The 17,751-nt window shown below is 42.1% G+C and overlaps 1 protein-coding gene across 1 annotated transcript in view; it reads left to right on the top strand.

Annotated features, from left to right (window-relative positions):
• Window positions 1-17,751, top strand: part of Slc9a2 (solute carrier family 9 member A2) — a 92,830-nt gene that overhangs the window by 44,932 nt on the left and 30,147 nt on the right. The window contains exons 4-5 of the mRNA XM_027951805.3: window positions 14,098-14,315; window positions 14,934-15,136. Of these exons, the coding sequence (XP_027807606.2) occupies window positions 14,098-14,315; window positions 14,934-15,136 (421 nt within the window). The remainder of the gene's footprint in view (window positions 1-14,097; window positions 14,316-14,933; window positions 15,137-17,751) is intronic.

The raw sequence follows: 17,751 nt of genomic DNA, 5'->3' as shown, positions 1-17,751 counted from the left end.
TCAAAACTCTAGAAAAACTAGGGATAACAGGAACATACCTCAATATTGTAAAAGCAATCTATGCTAAGCCTCAGGCTAGCATCATTCTGAATGGAGAAAAATTGAAGGCATTCCCTCTAAAATCTGGAACAAGACAGGGATGCCCTCTCTCACCACTTCTGTTCAACATAGTTCTCGAAACACTGGCCAGAGCAATTAGACAGACGAAAGAAATTAAAGGCATCAAAATAGGAAAAGAAGAACTTAAATTATCACTATTTGCAGATGACATGATTCTATACCTAGCAGACCCAAAAGGGTCTACAAAGAAACTATTAGAGCTAATAAATGAATTCAGCAAAGTGGCAGGATATAAAATCAACACGCATAAATCAAAGGCATTCCTGTATATCAGCGACAAATCCTCTGAAATGGAAATGAGGACAACCACTCCATTCACAATATCTTCAAAAAAAATAAAATACTTAGGAATCAACCTAACAAAAGAGGTGAAAGACTTATACAATGAAAACTACAGAACCCTAAAGAGAGAAATAGAAGAAGATCTTAGAAGATGGAAAAATATACCCTGTTCATGGATAGGCAGAACTAACATCATCAAAATGGCGATATTACCAAAAGTTCTCTATAGGTTTAATGCAATGCCAATCAAAATCCCAACGGCATTTCTTGTAGAAATAGAGAAAGCAATCATGAAATTCATATGGAAAAATAAAAGACCCAGAATAGCAAAAACAATGCTAAGCAGGAAGTGTGAATCAGGCGGTATAGCGATACCAGACTTCAAACTATATTACAGAGCAATAGTAACAAAAACAGCATGGTACTGTTTTGCTTTATAGAGAGAACAATTGCCATCTCTCTTGTAGCTTTGTTACTGAACCCAGGTCCATTTACTCACTGCTTGAAAAGGGCCCGATGACTTGAGCACAAGTTGTTGGGGCAAAGAAAAAGATTTATTCAGCGAGTCTGCAAGACTGGGAAGATGGTGGAGGAGCTCCTGAAAGACCATTTTAATTCGACACAGGTTTAAGCTCCTTTTAGCTTGAGGAGGAAATGATCGTTGAAACCTGGGAGCTGGTAATCTGTGGATTTGCATCCTTCTTGCAGGCAGAGGAGAGATTAGGGAATTTTCAGGTAAATGAACCTCATGCTGTTAGGTTCAATGATTAATGAGGGCTGTGTCCTCAGGGAGACAGAAGCTCTTTCCAGCCAAGGTGCAGCCACAGCTTCTCTCCTAGTTCCTCTTAACCATGCTTTGTGGCATTAGGAGACCACCTCTTCAAGATTCAAGGATATGAAATCATTACCCTATGTGTGAGAAGGTTCCAGAATGACTAGGTCATGTTTACTGGGGTTCTCAAAGATCTAAAAAAATAAAAAATAAAGACATTTCAGAACATTCATAAAACATTACACAGAACATCATATTTATAACACACTTTTGAACACATGGAGCCACTAGATCGATCTTGTGAAGTGTGAAGGACCGGCAGGCTGAGAGTTGGATGGAAGGGCAAGAGGGGTCAAGGCTATAGTCTGAGATCTGTGCCTCCATGGTCTCTATACTTCACTGGGTCACTGTATCTTCAATTATCCTGGAAAATAATAACTATACTTTTAATTATGGTGTATATCTTCACTTTTATCAGAGACTTTTCAAAACTAAGCCATTTAAAAATCAGGTATGCCCACCTAAACATAAACACTGAACAAGTGGTGGGATAATAAAATAAGGCCGGAAATAGATATATAATAGACAAACAAAATATATGTGTCAGTCGACTTTCAATTCCTGTGACATAATGCTTGAGATAATCAACTTAAAAGGAAGAAAGTTTTGTTTTGGCTCACAGTTTCGGAGATTTCCATGTACCGCTGATTGACTCTCGCTTTAGGGCCTTTGGTGATGCAGAACTTCATGATAGAGCATGTGATGGAGCAAAGTTGCTTGCCTCATGGTGCTGGGAAGGGAAAGTGAGATAGGAGACAACCAGGGTCCCAATGCCCCCTTCAAGGGCACACCCTCAATGACCCACAGGCCTTGGCTCCTAAAGGGTCCACTACCTCCCAATAGCATTAAAGACTGGGGACCAACCCTTTAAGACGTGGGCATCCAGGGGACATTTAAGATCCAAATTATAACTGCATATATCCCTTAATTTTCTATATAACTTAAGAAAAGAGTAAAGACAAAGAATGATCAGAAAGCTTATTATTGTCTTTGATTTTCTTCTGCATCACTGTCTAAACTGCCGGGTACGAGTAGAAAAGGAAGGAAGGAAATCTGAAATGCTAAAGCTTAGCCCTAGGTTGTAAATAACTCGTGAAATTATTTGTGTTTATTTTTATGGCTTGGCCTATTTAATGGAATATATTCAATTGACAAACCCTAGCGTTTTCTTGGTTTCTTAAAGGATAAGCAAACAAACAAACAAACAAACAAAACAAAAAATTCTGTCACTTCTTTATTTCCACAGGTCCAAAGGATTGGCCACCAGCCAGCAGTAGCTTTGCAGCACTTGAAATGTGATTAGTCCAAAGTGAACAATGCTCTAAGGTTAAGACAGATGACAGATTTATGAAACTTAGAAGGAAAAATGATCGTAGACTATTGGTGATTTTGAGATTGATTGGGTGATGACATGATGATCTATCATTATCATGGGTTAAATGCATACAGTTTAAAAATTCACTTCATCTTTTTCTTATGTTTGAACAACAGTGACTAGAAAATTGAAAATTACACACACACACGCATATATAACTCCGATTCTATTTCTGTGGGATGGTATATTGTAGAACTCACCATTAGTTTTTGCTATTTGGATTTCTGAAGACTTGGAGGAACTTTTATTCCCAGTAATAAAGCAAAAGAAAAAAAGTAGAGCTCAAAAACATAGGAAAATAGCAGAGAAATGTTTTCCCTCCATCAGTGGTCATGAAGGTCTTGGTAAGGAACATATCTTGAGAACGGGGAAGATTGGGAAGGAAGGAGGAAGGAGAGAAGGAGAGGAAAGTGGAGAATTCTTCTCAGATGGCTTGCGGTAATTAAGACAACAAATTGAAGCCACCTTGAGAAGAGGCAGAGCGTTATCCAAGGTCCACACTCAGGGTGTTTGTTTTGTTTTATTTTCAGATGCTAGGGAACCCTTGCTCCTGCTACAACCCTCTGTGCTGAGCCACACCCCAGCCCTCAGGGGTTTTGATTGAAACATCTTCCAAAGTTGGCTGAGCGGTGGAACTCTCTTTTGGGGAAAGTTGTGACGCTTAAGGGAGTGAGAAAAATACTTTAAAACAGATTCCCTGGGCTGGTGTGGGTGTGTGTGTGTGTGTGTGTGTGTGTGTGTGAACTTATTTTGCAAACTTATTCAGTATTCAACATTCAGAATAATGAATTTTCTTGCCTCATCTTCTAAGAGGTAAAGCAACATAAAGATAATATTTACATCTTTGTTTTCACTTAATTGAGGAAGAGTAGAAGGTGTAAATTAAGGGCACTAGGTTTTTATTCTTAAGAGATCCTTGATTTTTGGTGGAAGCAAAAAACAAAAAAGAAAGAAAGAATAAAAGGAAGGGGAGAGATAGAAAGAAAGGAGGAAGGGAAGAAAACTCTAAGCATACTCCATAGTTAAAGATTATTAGGGATAGACTTTAAGGCAGGTCAGTCTTTCCCTGTCTCCTAATGTGTTTCTGATTCTCTTTATGACACACGAGCAGAAGAGTTAATTTTCAAGAATACATTGATAGAATTCATAAGTCCAATAAATTCCAAATATGATTGGCTTGTGAAAATCAATGCATTACATTCCTATGGTGACATTTGTAGCATATGGATATTGTTTTTCAGGTTGTTAGGTCTGTTCTCGTTGAGTGTAGATTATAGGGATAGTAAGGAATTCTTCAGGTAAGGGAAAAAAAGTTGTTTGCATGTTAAATTTAAGGGACACCAAAATTCCAAAATTTGCTGCTGGATTAAGAATTGATTCTCCAAGATCTATTTGGAGAATGGAGGCATTTTCATGAAAGGATAATGCTGTCACCACGTTGCTTCTGAGATAATTTCTTGACTGTTCTTTATGGTCACCTAAAAAAAAAAATCATTTCACTGCTGGGTTATGTTTCAAGAATATTGTACAAAATAATATTACTTTCTCTTCATAGGTAGGGCATAATGTAAAACTGGATAATAAACGAGAAATGAAAAGTTTTGCAGTATTGCTTAAAAATACTTTCTTTTTCTTAAAAAAAAAAAAAAGTCAGTGAACTGAAACTGCAACAAGGTGAACTGTTAATGCCTAGTTAGGGCTTCTGAAAATGACGCGCGTTAGGACACAGCTTTAAATCTTGTCTCCAAGGTGCTGCAGGGGATTCAGCTACCAGGTTGTTGAGGCTTCCATCTTGATTGTCCCCCAGGGTCCCTGTGTTGAAGGCTCGGTTGCCAGCCTGTGGTGCTATTGTTAGTTGGGAGCCAAGTTAGGCCTTTGGAGGCAGTGAGTGTCCTTGGAGGGGATATTGGTCCCTCTGCCTCTTTCTCTCTCTCTCTCTTTGCTCCTGGCCACTGTGAGGTGAGCGACCCCTCTGCCATGCCCACAGGCTTTCGTGTGCTCCCCTGACACAGGCCTAAAGTGACAGAGCCAAGTGACCATGGTCTGAAACCTCTGAAGCCATGAGCCAACATCAACATTTCCTTCTTTTAGCTTGTTTGTTTTGGGTATTTCAATGACAGCAATCTGACTCACAGAGAGGGTCAAGCACTGCTCTTCCATTGACACAGTAGGTCTCTGAGGACACTGATATTCCTTCCCCTGGTCTTAATCCACCTCTGTTTACTTCTCAGCCGCCCTCTACCCAGGGGGGAAGCTGACCTGGTGGGACGCAGGAGACTTCCTCTGTTGGTCTCCTTGGAGAGGAGAGGCTGTGAGCAGCACTCTTGATGCCTTGGGGTTTCTTGTGATCTTTCTTTCTGCGGCCACTTTCTCCTTACCTCGGTCAAACATGGGGTCTGACTTCTTTCAGTGTTCCGGGGAGACCAGGCCAAGTGGCCAACAGTCTGTCTTTCCAAATGTGTCCTCTCAGTTTATCCCCAGCTATCTGAGGTGACTTGAGTCATCTGGTGTCCTTGCAGCGAAGAGTCCAACTCAAACAGGAGAAGGAAGCCCTGTGTCAAGGAGGGGAACCGGAATTGAACCAGATGAAGCTAGAAAAAAGGGGGACTTACTGAGTTATGTAAATAAATAAATTCCTGAAGTGGACAGGTGTGGATCTGGTTCTAGGGTGACAGGACTAGGGTCTCCCAAGTCCACTGGACCGTACCTCTGTCAATATTGTCTTTCTTTGTGTGACGGCATCTTTTAGGTTAATCATTTCCAAAGCATAAAAACCAGAGTTACAGACAACTTGGGATTTATATATCAGAACCCTTGTCACTGAGAGTAGAGTGAGATCTAGCCAGAACCTATGGGAAAAAAATTCAAAGGAAAGACTATGATTGGTCCAGGGCTTTGGAGACTCTGATTGGACCATACTGTGTCATAGGACCAGCCCTTGTGGCTGGAGAAGTAGGTCTGTTACCAGCAGAAGGCAGTGAACTTCAACTCACTTTGAAATGGCCATCGCAGATGGTGTTGCAAGTTATCAAGGAAAGCTGACCCCCCATAGTTGAAGCCTCGGTGATAAAGAGGAGGACATTGTGGGAAGAGGGAGAAGGGAAATCAAAGGGAAAAAATGCTCTTCTGCGTCTAAGAAGCTGAACTCTAGGGTGGTGAGAAGGGCCATCCTGGCCTCTTGTTGTATAGTCAGTTGGGAGTCATTGGGAGCTTTGAGCAAAGAAATAATTGGGTTTCTCTTTTATGGTGAGTACATGATCAGACTGCTTCTAGAACTGTTTTAGACCACTACACATGCACATACAACTGATGATAAGTTGCTGAGGCTGCCTTTGAATTTACCATTGTCCTGCCTCTGCCTCCCGAGTTCCTGGGATCACAGGTGTGTGCCCCCCCCCCGTGCTGGGCATAATGATGATATTTTAATGATACCATGGAGGTACAAGCTGGAGGTCATACCCCTAAGCTGGTCAGCTGCCCCAAGGCTCAGAAACACCTGTGCAGGGAAGAAATGCCCCTATACAGCAGAGTGAAGATGCTCAAGTGGAGTCCCAGGAAGTGAGAATTGATAGCCACGTCATTAGATCCACAGTAGTCCTCCAACCCCAGGTTAGCCGTCATGTTCACCCTTCAATAAAACTTTAAATAAAATGACCCAAGCTTCAGCCCTTTTTCTCCTTCCCTTTCTTTCCCCCTACCCTGTGTCTATAACCTCACTTGCTTTCCCCACACTTTGGTATAGTCAGGAATCACCTGGAAAGATCGTTAGAAGTGGAATCCCAGGCCTCAGCCAGAGAGTCCTACTCAAACAGGAGAATTCTCTAAGGTCTGGGATGGGGACCAGGCATTTGTGTTTTCCTAAGAATTTCCAGTCATCCCGTGGTCTCCAGACCCACTGTTCTCATACACGTGCGAGAGCTTTCAGAAAGCAGCGGCTTGTGCTGATGTTCCCAGGGCTCATGTGGAACCCTGGAGGTTTTCTGTAAGTATATCCAGTTCAGGACTGGTGGCCTCCTATGGAGAAGCCACCTGCAGCCTCCCTCCAGCACACACCTAGAGTTCTCCACCAGGAGAAATTTAACCCCATCATCCAGATCTTTCCAAATCTCCTGCCCTTCGAAGCCTCTCTCAACAGTTCCCCCAAAGTGTCAATAAACTCCACGGATCCTATGTTGTTGCCTGATGCCTCATTACACTTTTGACAGCAAGTTGTGATTCTTTTCATGTTCTCTCTCCATGAAACCAGGATTGCCTTAGGTGCCAATAAGTGATACATAAACATTAGTTGAATTTCACTGGAAACATTTGTAAAGGAGAAAAAAAAATGATCCAGAGAACCCCCCCAAACGAGTTAGGCTACATGAATGATGCACCATTTATGATACTTCAAATTTCCTTATTTCATTTTTGGTATTTTTAAGAAAGGTTGTTCTTCGGTATTTATGCTTGGGTCCTCCTTTGAAAAACAATTTTTTTTTCTTTGCATTTTCTCATATGTCAAGTTCACTTTCTCTTGGTTGTCAGGTTTCCTGGAAGAGGCAATTCACTCTATAGTGAATTCATGCCCTGGAAGAGTTAATTTACTTCACATGAGTGAGTACTTTATTCTGAGTCCATTCAGTGTACACTGAGTCACCACAAGACCTGACTCTAATCAATACATGGAAAGTTTTTTAATCGTCTTCATCATTGCTAGTTCTTGGCCTTGAGTATGCCTTCATATTGAGGATGTATTAGTTGGACTATAGTTTCCTTTTACTCATACTTTTAAAGATCATGTACAGATATGCAAGAGGAACAAATGAATTTTGCAACATTTTATTGGTCTAACTCACTCTAAGCAGTTCAGATTCCAGGAAGAGTGTTCTGATTTGAGGACACTTTAAAAAAAGAAAGGGCATTTGTATTTTAGAGGGAAATTACTTGTGCAGTCTCGTTACCATTTGCTGTGAACAGTATGTATACACACATGTAATTATATATTGACTTCCCAACCAGAAATCTGCCTTCACTGTCCCCCTTCCACATTGAAACCTGATCCATTTGATTTTGAAGATCAGAACCTAAACCAAGCACTCTGGACTTTCCGTGTACTATTCTTGGCCAGCACTCACTGAACCTGAACGTGGTACCACCACAGACACAGAAACATGCCAAGCAGAGGTGATTGTGGGCCCATTCTCTCCCAAAGCACACATTCTGGGGAAGGAAAACTAATTTCCATAGAAGGCAGGCTTCACTGAGCTCTATTGGAGTCAAGGAGTACTACAGAGAAAAGTATTGGTTGGGATTTTCTACTCAGAAAATGGTCAAACAGCAGAATAGCTAAATAGAAAGCCTGTCTTTCCCCTGAAGGCTTTGGAGGTGGTATTAGCTGGCCTGATTTCCCCCTATGCTGTATTTTGAGTGATACAGGAATGAAGAGAACTTCAATTGGTGGTGAGTGCAAAACCCACTAATTACAGTGCTTTCACTTCTCCATCTCTAAATTGGTGATGATCACCATACATTTATGTTAAAGCGAGTCAAGATAATAACAAAGCAGAATCCACCAGTGAATTCTATACATGACTGACCTCCTTGTGGTCCCACAAAATGCAACCCGACACCTGTCAAAACATGGGCGTGTTTTGGAATGTCAGATGGACCAGGTGCTACAATGGATTCTGAAGATAAAATAAGGGATCATTGTAGGGAACAAATTATCTCCATCCTCCAGGTCCATGCCCCTCCAAATCTCTCCTCCACATGTCCTTCAGAGTTCTCTTCCTAAAATATAGATCTTTTCACATCACCCTACCATTTCTATTAACAATCCATCCATGCAGTTACTGACTCAGAATGCATTTGTGCTATATACTGCACTAACCATGAAAATAATTTTCTTTTTCATGTTGGAGTTTCTGGTTGTATCTTTGAGGAGATGGAGATATAGACTAGAGATAATCTTATAATTTTGATATTAATTATATAATCAAAGATATAATTTTTTTCATATTCTCCTTCAGTCTTCTGAATAGAATTTAAGCCCTTAAACTTTAAGTATTAACATGACATTATCTCACCCCTAACTTCTTCCGTCATCACCTCTTAATATTGTCATCTCCCTTTCCTCCAGGTGGCAGAATCAGTCAAAGGTCCCTGAAAATGCCAACTTCTTCATTTCCTTCCTACCTTTGTATATGCCCATATCTTTTCCTTGAGTGACAGTCAGTCCTCCATATTTGCAGAGTCCACATCCATGGGTTCCACCAACTGCAGATCAAAAATATTCTCCATCTCCTAAATGATGATAATCACCATACATTTACATTACAGTGAATCAAGATAACAACCCAGCAGAATCCACCAGTGAATTCTGTACATGACTGTTCTATTCTAGACATGTGCAAACCTTTTCTTTCCTTGCCATTGTCCCCTTATCAATTCAGGATAATAACCACTTACATATATTTACATTATATTAGGTATGATAAGTCATCCAAATACATCTAGGATGTATGTAGGCAATATGCCAATATTATGCCATTTTGTTAAGAGGACTTGAGAATCCTCAGGTTTTCTATGGGGGCTCCTGGAACCCAACCCCTGCAGGTACTGAGGGACAATTGACTTCCCTCTTCCTTTCCTTGCTTGCTGAGCCCTCATTTGCTGATGGAGATTTTGCACAGATGTCCCTGCTATGAGGCAGAAGGGGCCTTTCCTTCCCTGCACTTCCAAAGCATCCTTCTCCTTGCTCATCCCTAGAGCATGCAGCTCTGTATGACAAAGTGCTCTTCATGACCCTTTTCACCCTAAAATGAGGACTTCTGATGGTTCAGTACTCTCTGGCTTGCTTTCATCTTCCTCGATCCCAGCTCAGAAACTGGCCCAGAGAAGATGCTCAGAAAATGTGGGTTGATATTGAACTGCTATTCACAATCATGTTAACTCATATGTACATTAGGAAAGAGTGACATGCAGTGGAGGGGGAGGGGATGATTCAAGGACACAAGCTAATAAAATCAAGGTTATCCTGGGAATATTAAAGGCCTATAGTTTTTTTTTTTTTTTTTTTTTTTCCTGAAGAACACTTCAGGGTTAAGAAATTCAATTAGAAAATTCTAAAACATAATGAGTTTAGGCTTTCATTTTGGTGTGGATATTATGACATCGATGTTAGAGAATGAGTATAACAAGTTGTGGGTTTCAGGTATAAAATCTTCATGTGATGAGGAATGAAGAAATCTCACTTCTCCATGTCATGCTACTGTACTATGCCATGACATGAGATTGTACCCAAGGACACTCCTGGCCACATCCTCCAAACTGAGTAAAGCTGAGGAGTGGCACACCCTAGCCCACACCTTTTGCCAACTCTCTAATTGTCTTGTGATTCTTCTAGAAAAATGAAGGGGAATCTGATTTACTGTGATGGAGGAGACAAAAGTTTTATTCTTCTCTGTTCCTGGGAGAATGTATTGCCTGTACCTCCCTACTGTAGAGAGATTAGCTCATTTGAAGTTAGTGTAATTACAACATTGTGAAGGCGAGGTGCTTTGACTTCTGGTCACAGTAGATTGCAACAACAAAAATCTCTTGCCATGAAAACACCTCCAGGTCCCTTGCTTGAGTGGTTATGTGTGTCAGATTTACATGACAGACAAGAATGAGAATCGTGAAACATTTGCCCCCTAAGATGCTTCAGTGCTGTACACATGCACACACTTCCTGAGTAGGGCACTATTGGGTGCCAGGGCCTCTGGTACCTCCCTGGGGTGTTCTTCCCTACTAAGTGATGCTAGTAGGAAACTGTGTCAGGTTACAGCAGGGTGTCTGGCCAGCATGAGCCTCTCTTCTGGTGTCATGTTAATGATACAAAAGCAATGGAAAGTGACCCCTGTGGACATTCGTGTAAAATTCATTCATTTATTATTCCTGCAACAAAGCTTTGCTTTCAATCATTTCTAAATAGAGATGTTTGTTAATTGCTCATGTAGTGAACTAAAGATGAGTTTTTGCCCGAATGGTTTACTTCTTGCCCAATAGATGATGTGTGCATGATTTCAGAGGGAAGTGTTTAGTACATTCACAAAAAAGCACTATTTCTCAAACTTGTGAATATCAGTTTTCAAATGATAAAAAAAAAAAATCAAAATCCAAGAGGGATGTAAGAAACAAGGGCTTATCTAATAATAGTGCACATTAACAGGACCTTTGCTGTGTTGGGTACTGTGCAAACACATTGTATGGTCATGTCAGTTAAACCTCTCAACAGGTTTAAGGGAGCATGTTCTGCTATCATTCCCACTTTTATAAATGGGAGAACAAAGGCAGCCAGAGGTTTAGTTAATCAGCTAATCATTGTGGTCCAGGGTGTATTTCAGGTAATCTGATACAAATAAGGAAGGAAGAAGGGTCTCAACTCTATAACTAACATTGCTTAATTATGTAAAATGAAAGTTTCAGGGTAGAACTGGGTAAAGGGTGTTTTGGTGTCCTTTATTCTCCATATCTGTCTATACTATAATTTCACAGCAAACCCCATTTGAAGCACCTTTTGCATAGAATTAAAGAGTTTCCAGGGGTAAAATAACCAGTATAAATGATACCTGTTACTGATTTTCTACTTTCAGTGTTTGAGAAAGGCCCACTGGCTTGAGTTGTGTATGTGTCTTTTCTTTACAAAACAGTTCCCCTTCAGATTCTTAATTTAATCTAACTTTTGCCCTTGTTATTTTATATTTGGAAATCTTACTTCCATATAGTCTGATTAAAGAAAAATTAGGCCAAAGTATTAATGATGAAAATTTTTAGCAATACACCTTAGCTAGTGGCCCCCAGAGATGTCCATATTTTAATTATTGGAACGTGCTAAGATCTTCCCTCACAAGGCAGGAGGGACTTTGCAAACGAACCTAAATTAGAATCTTGAGATGGGGAGGTTGGACTGAATTATCCAGGGGGCTTTCAGTAATCACAGGATTCTCATGAGAGAGAGGGAGGGGAATTGAAGTCAGAGGAGATGTGGTTAGGGGAGCAGGGTGATGTGACCACAAATCAAAAAATGTAAGCAGCCTCTAGAAACTAGAAAAAGTGAGGAAGAGATTTCTCTGGGACTCTCGAGAAGGAACCCAGCCTTGTCAACACCTTGAATTTAGCCTTGGGAAAATGATTTTTGGTTTCTGACTTCTGGAGGTAGAAGGTGATAAATCTGTGTTCTAAACAACTTACATTGGTGGTTGTTTCTTCCAGCAGTCAGAGGAAATGAACACAGGCTTGTGCCCAAGAATGGATGATTCAGGGTATGTCAGGGAAAGGAAGACCCCTCCCATCACAGACCACTGGGCTCACCAAGAATGTGGGCAGGGTGGGAGTTAAGTAGTCCTGCATGGGCACTGGTTTGCAAGCAGACTGCCTGCTGTACACCCTGGCACCACCATTTATGAGCTGTGTAATCTTGAGTAACTGAACCTCTGTCTGCCTTTGTTCTCCCATTTATGAAAATGAGCATGATAATAGAACTTGCCTTGTAAACTTGCTATGAGGTTTAACTGACATAATCCATACAAAGTGTTTGCACAAAACCTTGGCACATAGTAAAGGTGCTGTAAACATGGACTATTATTAGATAACTCCTCAGCTATGCAAAGGCTTTACTGAGAGAGAGAGAGAGTGTATGTGTGTGTGTGTGTGTGTGTGTGAGAGAGAGAGAGAGAGAGAGAGAGAGAGAGTGCGTGTCTGCTGAAATTTACTAGCACATTTAATAAGGCCACTCTTTCTGTTGGGAAATCACATAAATGATGCTTTCTCTACTCACATAAGGCTAAAAAGAAACACCTACTTGTTCTGGAGGCAGCGACATTGTGGCTAAAGTCGTGGTCCTTGCATTGGTAGAATCTGTTTGTTTTAATAGGGGGCACAAGAATAAACACACCTACTTTCTATGCAAGGAACAGGTCTGTTTTTGGCAGTGAAACAAATCTGTGGTTGCCCTAACACAGAGGACCCTAAGGTCCACCTCCTTCTGCCTGTTTTGATGCTCAAGGTAGGCAGAGCTCCTTAAAGTATCAGATATATTCTTGGGATAAGGGGGACCAGGAGGCGGGGCAGAGAAAGGAGGTGCATGCAGGGTTACTGTGGCTCTTGAGTTGTGGGAATGTGGAAACCTCCAGAGATCATGACTGGCAGCTGGTTGTCACTGTGTGAAAGGTGGGGTGGCTCACTTTCCTTCCGTCTTCCTCTTTCATTTTACAGCACCTTCACACAATGAAGTCCTTTTGATGCTTTATAGTATCTACTATAGGTGTCTTAGATGGAACCTAGTGTGAGTTGTCACCCAGCTCATACTAAATTTCCTTCTGTGGATGGCATCTGAGTTGGTCAGGGTGATAAAGTGGATAGGGAGGAGGCCAGGTATGCAGAAGGCAAGAAGGTGACCAAGATCAAGGGGACATTTGGCAAATTCCAGACAGCTGAGGCATGTGGTGAGCATCAGGCTTGGGGCTGTCCACCAAAGACAGTGTGTGAAGAGCATGGGGTGTCCAACTTAGGACTGGGGACTGGATCTTTTTCCAGAGTGTGCAAAGGCTCCACATCGAAATAGACAGTATGAGAGTGGAATAAAGATCCCCAAGTTCAGGGCTGGGGATGTGGCTCAAGCGGTAGTGCGCTCACCTGGCATGCATGCGGCCCAGGTTCGATCCTCAGCACCACATACAAACAAAGATGTTGTGTCCGCCGAAAACTGAAAAAAAGAAATAAATATTTAAAAAAATTCTCTCTCTCTCTCTTAAAAAAAAAAAAAAAAGATCCCCAAGTATTGGAACCAAATGCTGGGGGGAAAAAAGCAAAATAATTTCTTTCCTTTAGGAATTCCCAGAGCCTATTAGACATTTTGAATCTCACAGTAGTAGATATAATAGATAACACAGAAATGAGACCCAAAACTTTGGTGTTGGGATTTAAAAAAAAATGTGAGTCCAAGAGATATTCAGGTTGAAGAATAAAAAACAACAGGAACCCAATCATATGAGGAGGTGTGCAGAAGAGAAGGCCAGTGAGACTCCAACTGCAAGTTTGGGATCTTATGCAATAGTTTAGGACTTTGGATAATAGAGGAATAGAGTTTAAGAGAAGAAATTGTTATTATAGGAAAATAATGGGTTTCAGATTTATTTTGAACTTGTTTCATTTGAGGCTTAAAAGGAGAGATGCTGATGTGCTGATGCTTAAGGACCTTTGGAAGTGTGTATTTGGGTGAGGAGTCTGAGGTGATGAGCAAACTGGACGGAGCAGGATGGTTCCAGTCCTGGTATTAATGAACATTTCTAAGGATCATCATATTTACAAAGTTCATATGCAAATCACATTCACTTATAAAAATCAATCAGTGATCCTGTGGTCATGGGTAGAGGGCCAAATGCTAATTCAGCTCTCTGGTGTCCACTCTGGTATGTGGATTAGGATCCTTGTCATTTCTAAACAGAAGCTGTATCCTCTCATTTAGAATCACAGCTTGCGCCATGACGATGAATAAGTATGTGGAAGAAAATGTATCTCAAAAGTCCTACACGACCATCAAGTATTTCATGAAGATGCTGAGCAGTGTCAGCGAGACCTTGATCTTCATCTTCATGGGCGTGTCCACGGTTGGGAAGAACCATGAGTGGAACTGGGCCTTTGTCTGCTTCACCCTGGCCTTCTGTCTGATCTGGCGAGCGCTGGGTAATGAGCACTTGTTTGCTCTACAAACATCCAAGGACACTGACACAATGGGGCTTTCTTCTGGTCCCTCCCTGTGTGCTACAGCTGTGGCTTCATCTTCTTTGTTTCCTCTCCTTCCTTATATACTGCTGTCTACTCCTCTTTCTTCTCCTCCTCCTCCTCCTCTTCTCCCCCCTCATCTCCATTATCTTCTCTCTCTCTTCTTCTCCTTTATCCTCCTTCCTCTTTCTTTTCTTTTTTCTTCTCTTCCTCTTGTTTCTCTTCCTTCCTCCTCTTCTTCTCCTTTCTCATCTCCTTCCTCATCTCTTTCTTCCTCTCCTCCTCTCTCCTCTCCTCCTTCCTTGTACATTCTTTTCTTCCCCAAGTAACTTCATGGCTTTGCTGTAAGTCAAATTCGTCTCCCTTGGCTTCTGTGATTCCACATTTCCCCCTCTTCACCTGGAGTGATAAGAGCAGAGCCAAGAACCTAGGAGTGCTCCTCAGACAGGAAAAGGGGAAAGGCCTTGAGGCTGATTCTTAAATACTTGGTTCTGTCACAGACACAGAAAACAAGCCAAGTCCACACACTGGCACATCCTGACCTCACTCCAATTCCTTTTGGGTTGTCTTTCTTCGTAGGTGTCTTTGTCCTAACTCAGGTCATTAACTGGTTCCGGACCATTCCCCTGACCTTCAAGGATCAGTTCATCATTGCCTATGGAGGGCTCCGAGGCGCCATCTGCTTTGCTCTGGTGTTTCTCCTCCCGGCCGCTGTGTTCCCCCGGAAGAAGCTGTTCATCACAGCTGCCATTGTGGTCATATTCTTCACTGTCTTCATCCTGGTGAGTCCAGTGCTTTCTTCCAAAAAGAGAAAAAAAAAATCTCTCCCTTTGCAAAGTGTGTTGAGGCTTTGGTGATCATGTTAGGAGGGAAAATGATATTTCCCATCTGGGTTCATATCACCGGATGGTCCAGGGGAGTGACGAGAGTCCAATTTGGTCACTTGGCCTTCACAGAAGAATGGTTATTTAAGGAAACTCAGCTAAGTGAGCTCAGCTTACTACTGGAAACTTAGGAACTGCACTTCCTAATCCCAGTCATTTGCTTTACTTCTGACCTAGTAAATTACCCCTCAGATGCTGGTTGTGCATGGTGACCTTCCAACAGCTATTGGACAGGAGTTGATTGCTGCTCACTGCTTCTCCCAAGACAGAGGACTGGGTGAATGTGAGTTTAACGCCGGGAGCAACCAGTGTGCTGGGCCTGTGTCCTGGGCCTGACCTTATGAGTTCATCAATATGCCAGCTCTCAGGAGATTATATTTTGCAGCTACTTATTCAGTCAGTATTTATTAGTTTCTGACTGTGTGCCCTGCAGTGCTCTGGGAGCTTAGGATCTGCCCATGAGCAAGGTGTAAGAAGATCCCTGTCCCTGAAGAACTTATGTCCCTGGTATAAGCTGAAGAAGATTCTGGAGTCCCGGATCACTCAGGGCTGCTAGGGTCACTCTAACTTCCGTGGCCCTTCTCTGGAAGCCATTGGGTGGTACTATGCAGAAGTTGGTGTGTTTTGACTAATTTTGTAAACACTAATTTTGTGTTGAGAGTAGTCTACCAAGAGGAAAGGGTAGACGTGGGAGATCCATGGTGGAGGCCAAGTCAGACATCAGGCAGGCCCTGGTGGTGGCAAGAGAGCTGGTGAGAAGTGGTGATGTCCTAGAATGTGTTCTGGAGATGGACACTGCCAAGTACCCTCATGGACTGTTGTGGGAGTGAGGGAAGGAGAAGGCTGACTTCAGGAGTGTGGCCTGAGGAATTAGAAGGATGGTCTTGCTCAGGTGAGAAGGGGAAGAGACAGTAGCAGCAGGTTTCTGGTTCAGTTATGGGCATGCTGGGTTAGGGGTGTCTGAGAGTCCTACCAGTGGACATGCTGAATGGGCAAAGCTTAGGGAAGAGATCAGTCATTAGCAGATGGGATTTGAAGCCACGAGACTCGATGTGATTGTCAAGAAAGTGAAAATGTATGTTGAAGAGACCAAAAAAGAAGGATAAGGATTGGTCCCTGAGATGGCCCAACCTTAAGACATTGGGGAGAAGAGGGAAGCCGATAAGCAGACTGACTCCAAGCCATCTTTGAGGAAGGAGGAAAGGCACAGTTTTTTTTTCTTTTTTACTTTTATTTTTGTTAACTTTCCTTTTTACTTTTATTAATAGTCACAGAATGCCTCCTAGGTGCCTATGTCAGACCTAAGCATCTTACATATTAACCCGTTTAACCTTTGTAGCAATTCCATAGTGTGTCACTCTGGGAGCTCATTATCCCTAGTTTGTAGAGTGGGACGTTGAAACTGAGGTCATGTTATCTTGCCAACTTTACATAGTCAGTAGAAAGCAGAGCAGTCACTAGAAGAAAAAGCAGTTTGTTTTTTAACCCTAAAGGAAGTGCCTGCTGGAGAGTCTGGTGTGTAGTACATGCTCAATATGGTAACACATCATGGCTCCCTCCTTCCCGTTAGTCAGTTCTCCAAAAGCAAGTCCATACTTCATTGACTCCTACCTCTCAACAGTGAGCAAGCACAGTGAGCCTCATGAGTCCTGGGGAAGGATCCCTGGGGAGACCCTTGCCTGAGTTAAGAAGATAACCGCTTTCCATTACTGTCCCTGACATTCACACCTTTGTGGTGCTGGGTCCTTCAGTGACTGGGTGGCAGGCTCTCAGACGAGATTCTCTTGTGTGCACATCTCAGTTCATCCTCAAAAATTCTCTGAGGTGGAGACGAGTGTTACCTCCTACTAAGCAAGCTGTCTTCCAGACAGAAACAGACTGACCCCAGCACTCACATTGTAAATGACTTACAGGCTTAAAGTAGGGCCCAGGATTCGCTGCATAGACCAGGTTCTTTACTCTTTAGTGCCATTACTGAGAGAAGACAGCACTTACCAGGTGATGGTGAATAGTATATGAGTCAGTGAATGATGGAAACACACTCTGAGAAAGGCAATGTTAGGATATTTCATCTATGAAGTTCGATGATGTTCACACAAACCCAGATGGTCCTGCCTCTTATACACCAAGGCCATGTGGTATTACATATTTTAATTTCAAAACATTTTTGTTAAACTAAAACACAAACACACCCATCTGCTTGGGCTTACACAAGGTCAGGATCATCAATATCATTGTCTCCCACCTGTACCTCTTGTCCCACTGGAAGGTCTTCAGGGGTAATACCCCACATGGAGCTGTGACCTTCTGTGGTAACGCCGACCTTCTTCTACAATCCCCCATGAAGGACCTGCCTGAGGCTGTTTTATAGTTAACTTTTTTTCAAAAAAGCAGAAGGGGTGTATTCTAAAATAATGATAAAAGGTATAGTGTAGAAAATAAGTAAACCAGTGGCAGTTGTTTATTCTTATCAAGTACCATGTGTGGTACTGAGCATGGGTGTAGGTGCCATG

Source organism: Marmota flaviventris, chromosome 14 (assembly GCF_047511675.1).
Source record: "Marmota flaviventris isolate mMarFla1 chromosome 14, mMarFla1.hap1, whole genome shotgun sequence".
NCBI classification, from domain to species: Eukaryota; Metazoa; Chordata; class Mammalia; order Rodentia; family Sciuridae; genus Marmota; species Marmota flaviventris.
This window is presented reverse-complemented; position numbering and strand designations above follow the sequence as displayed.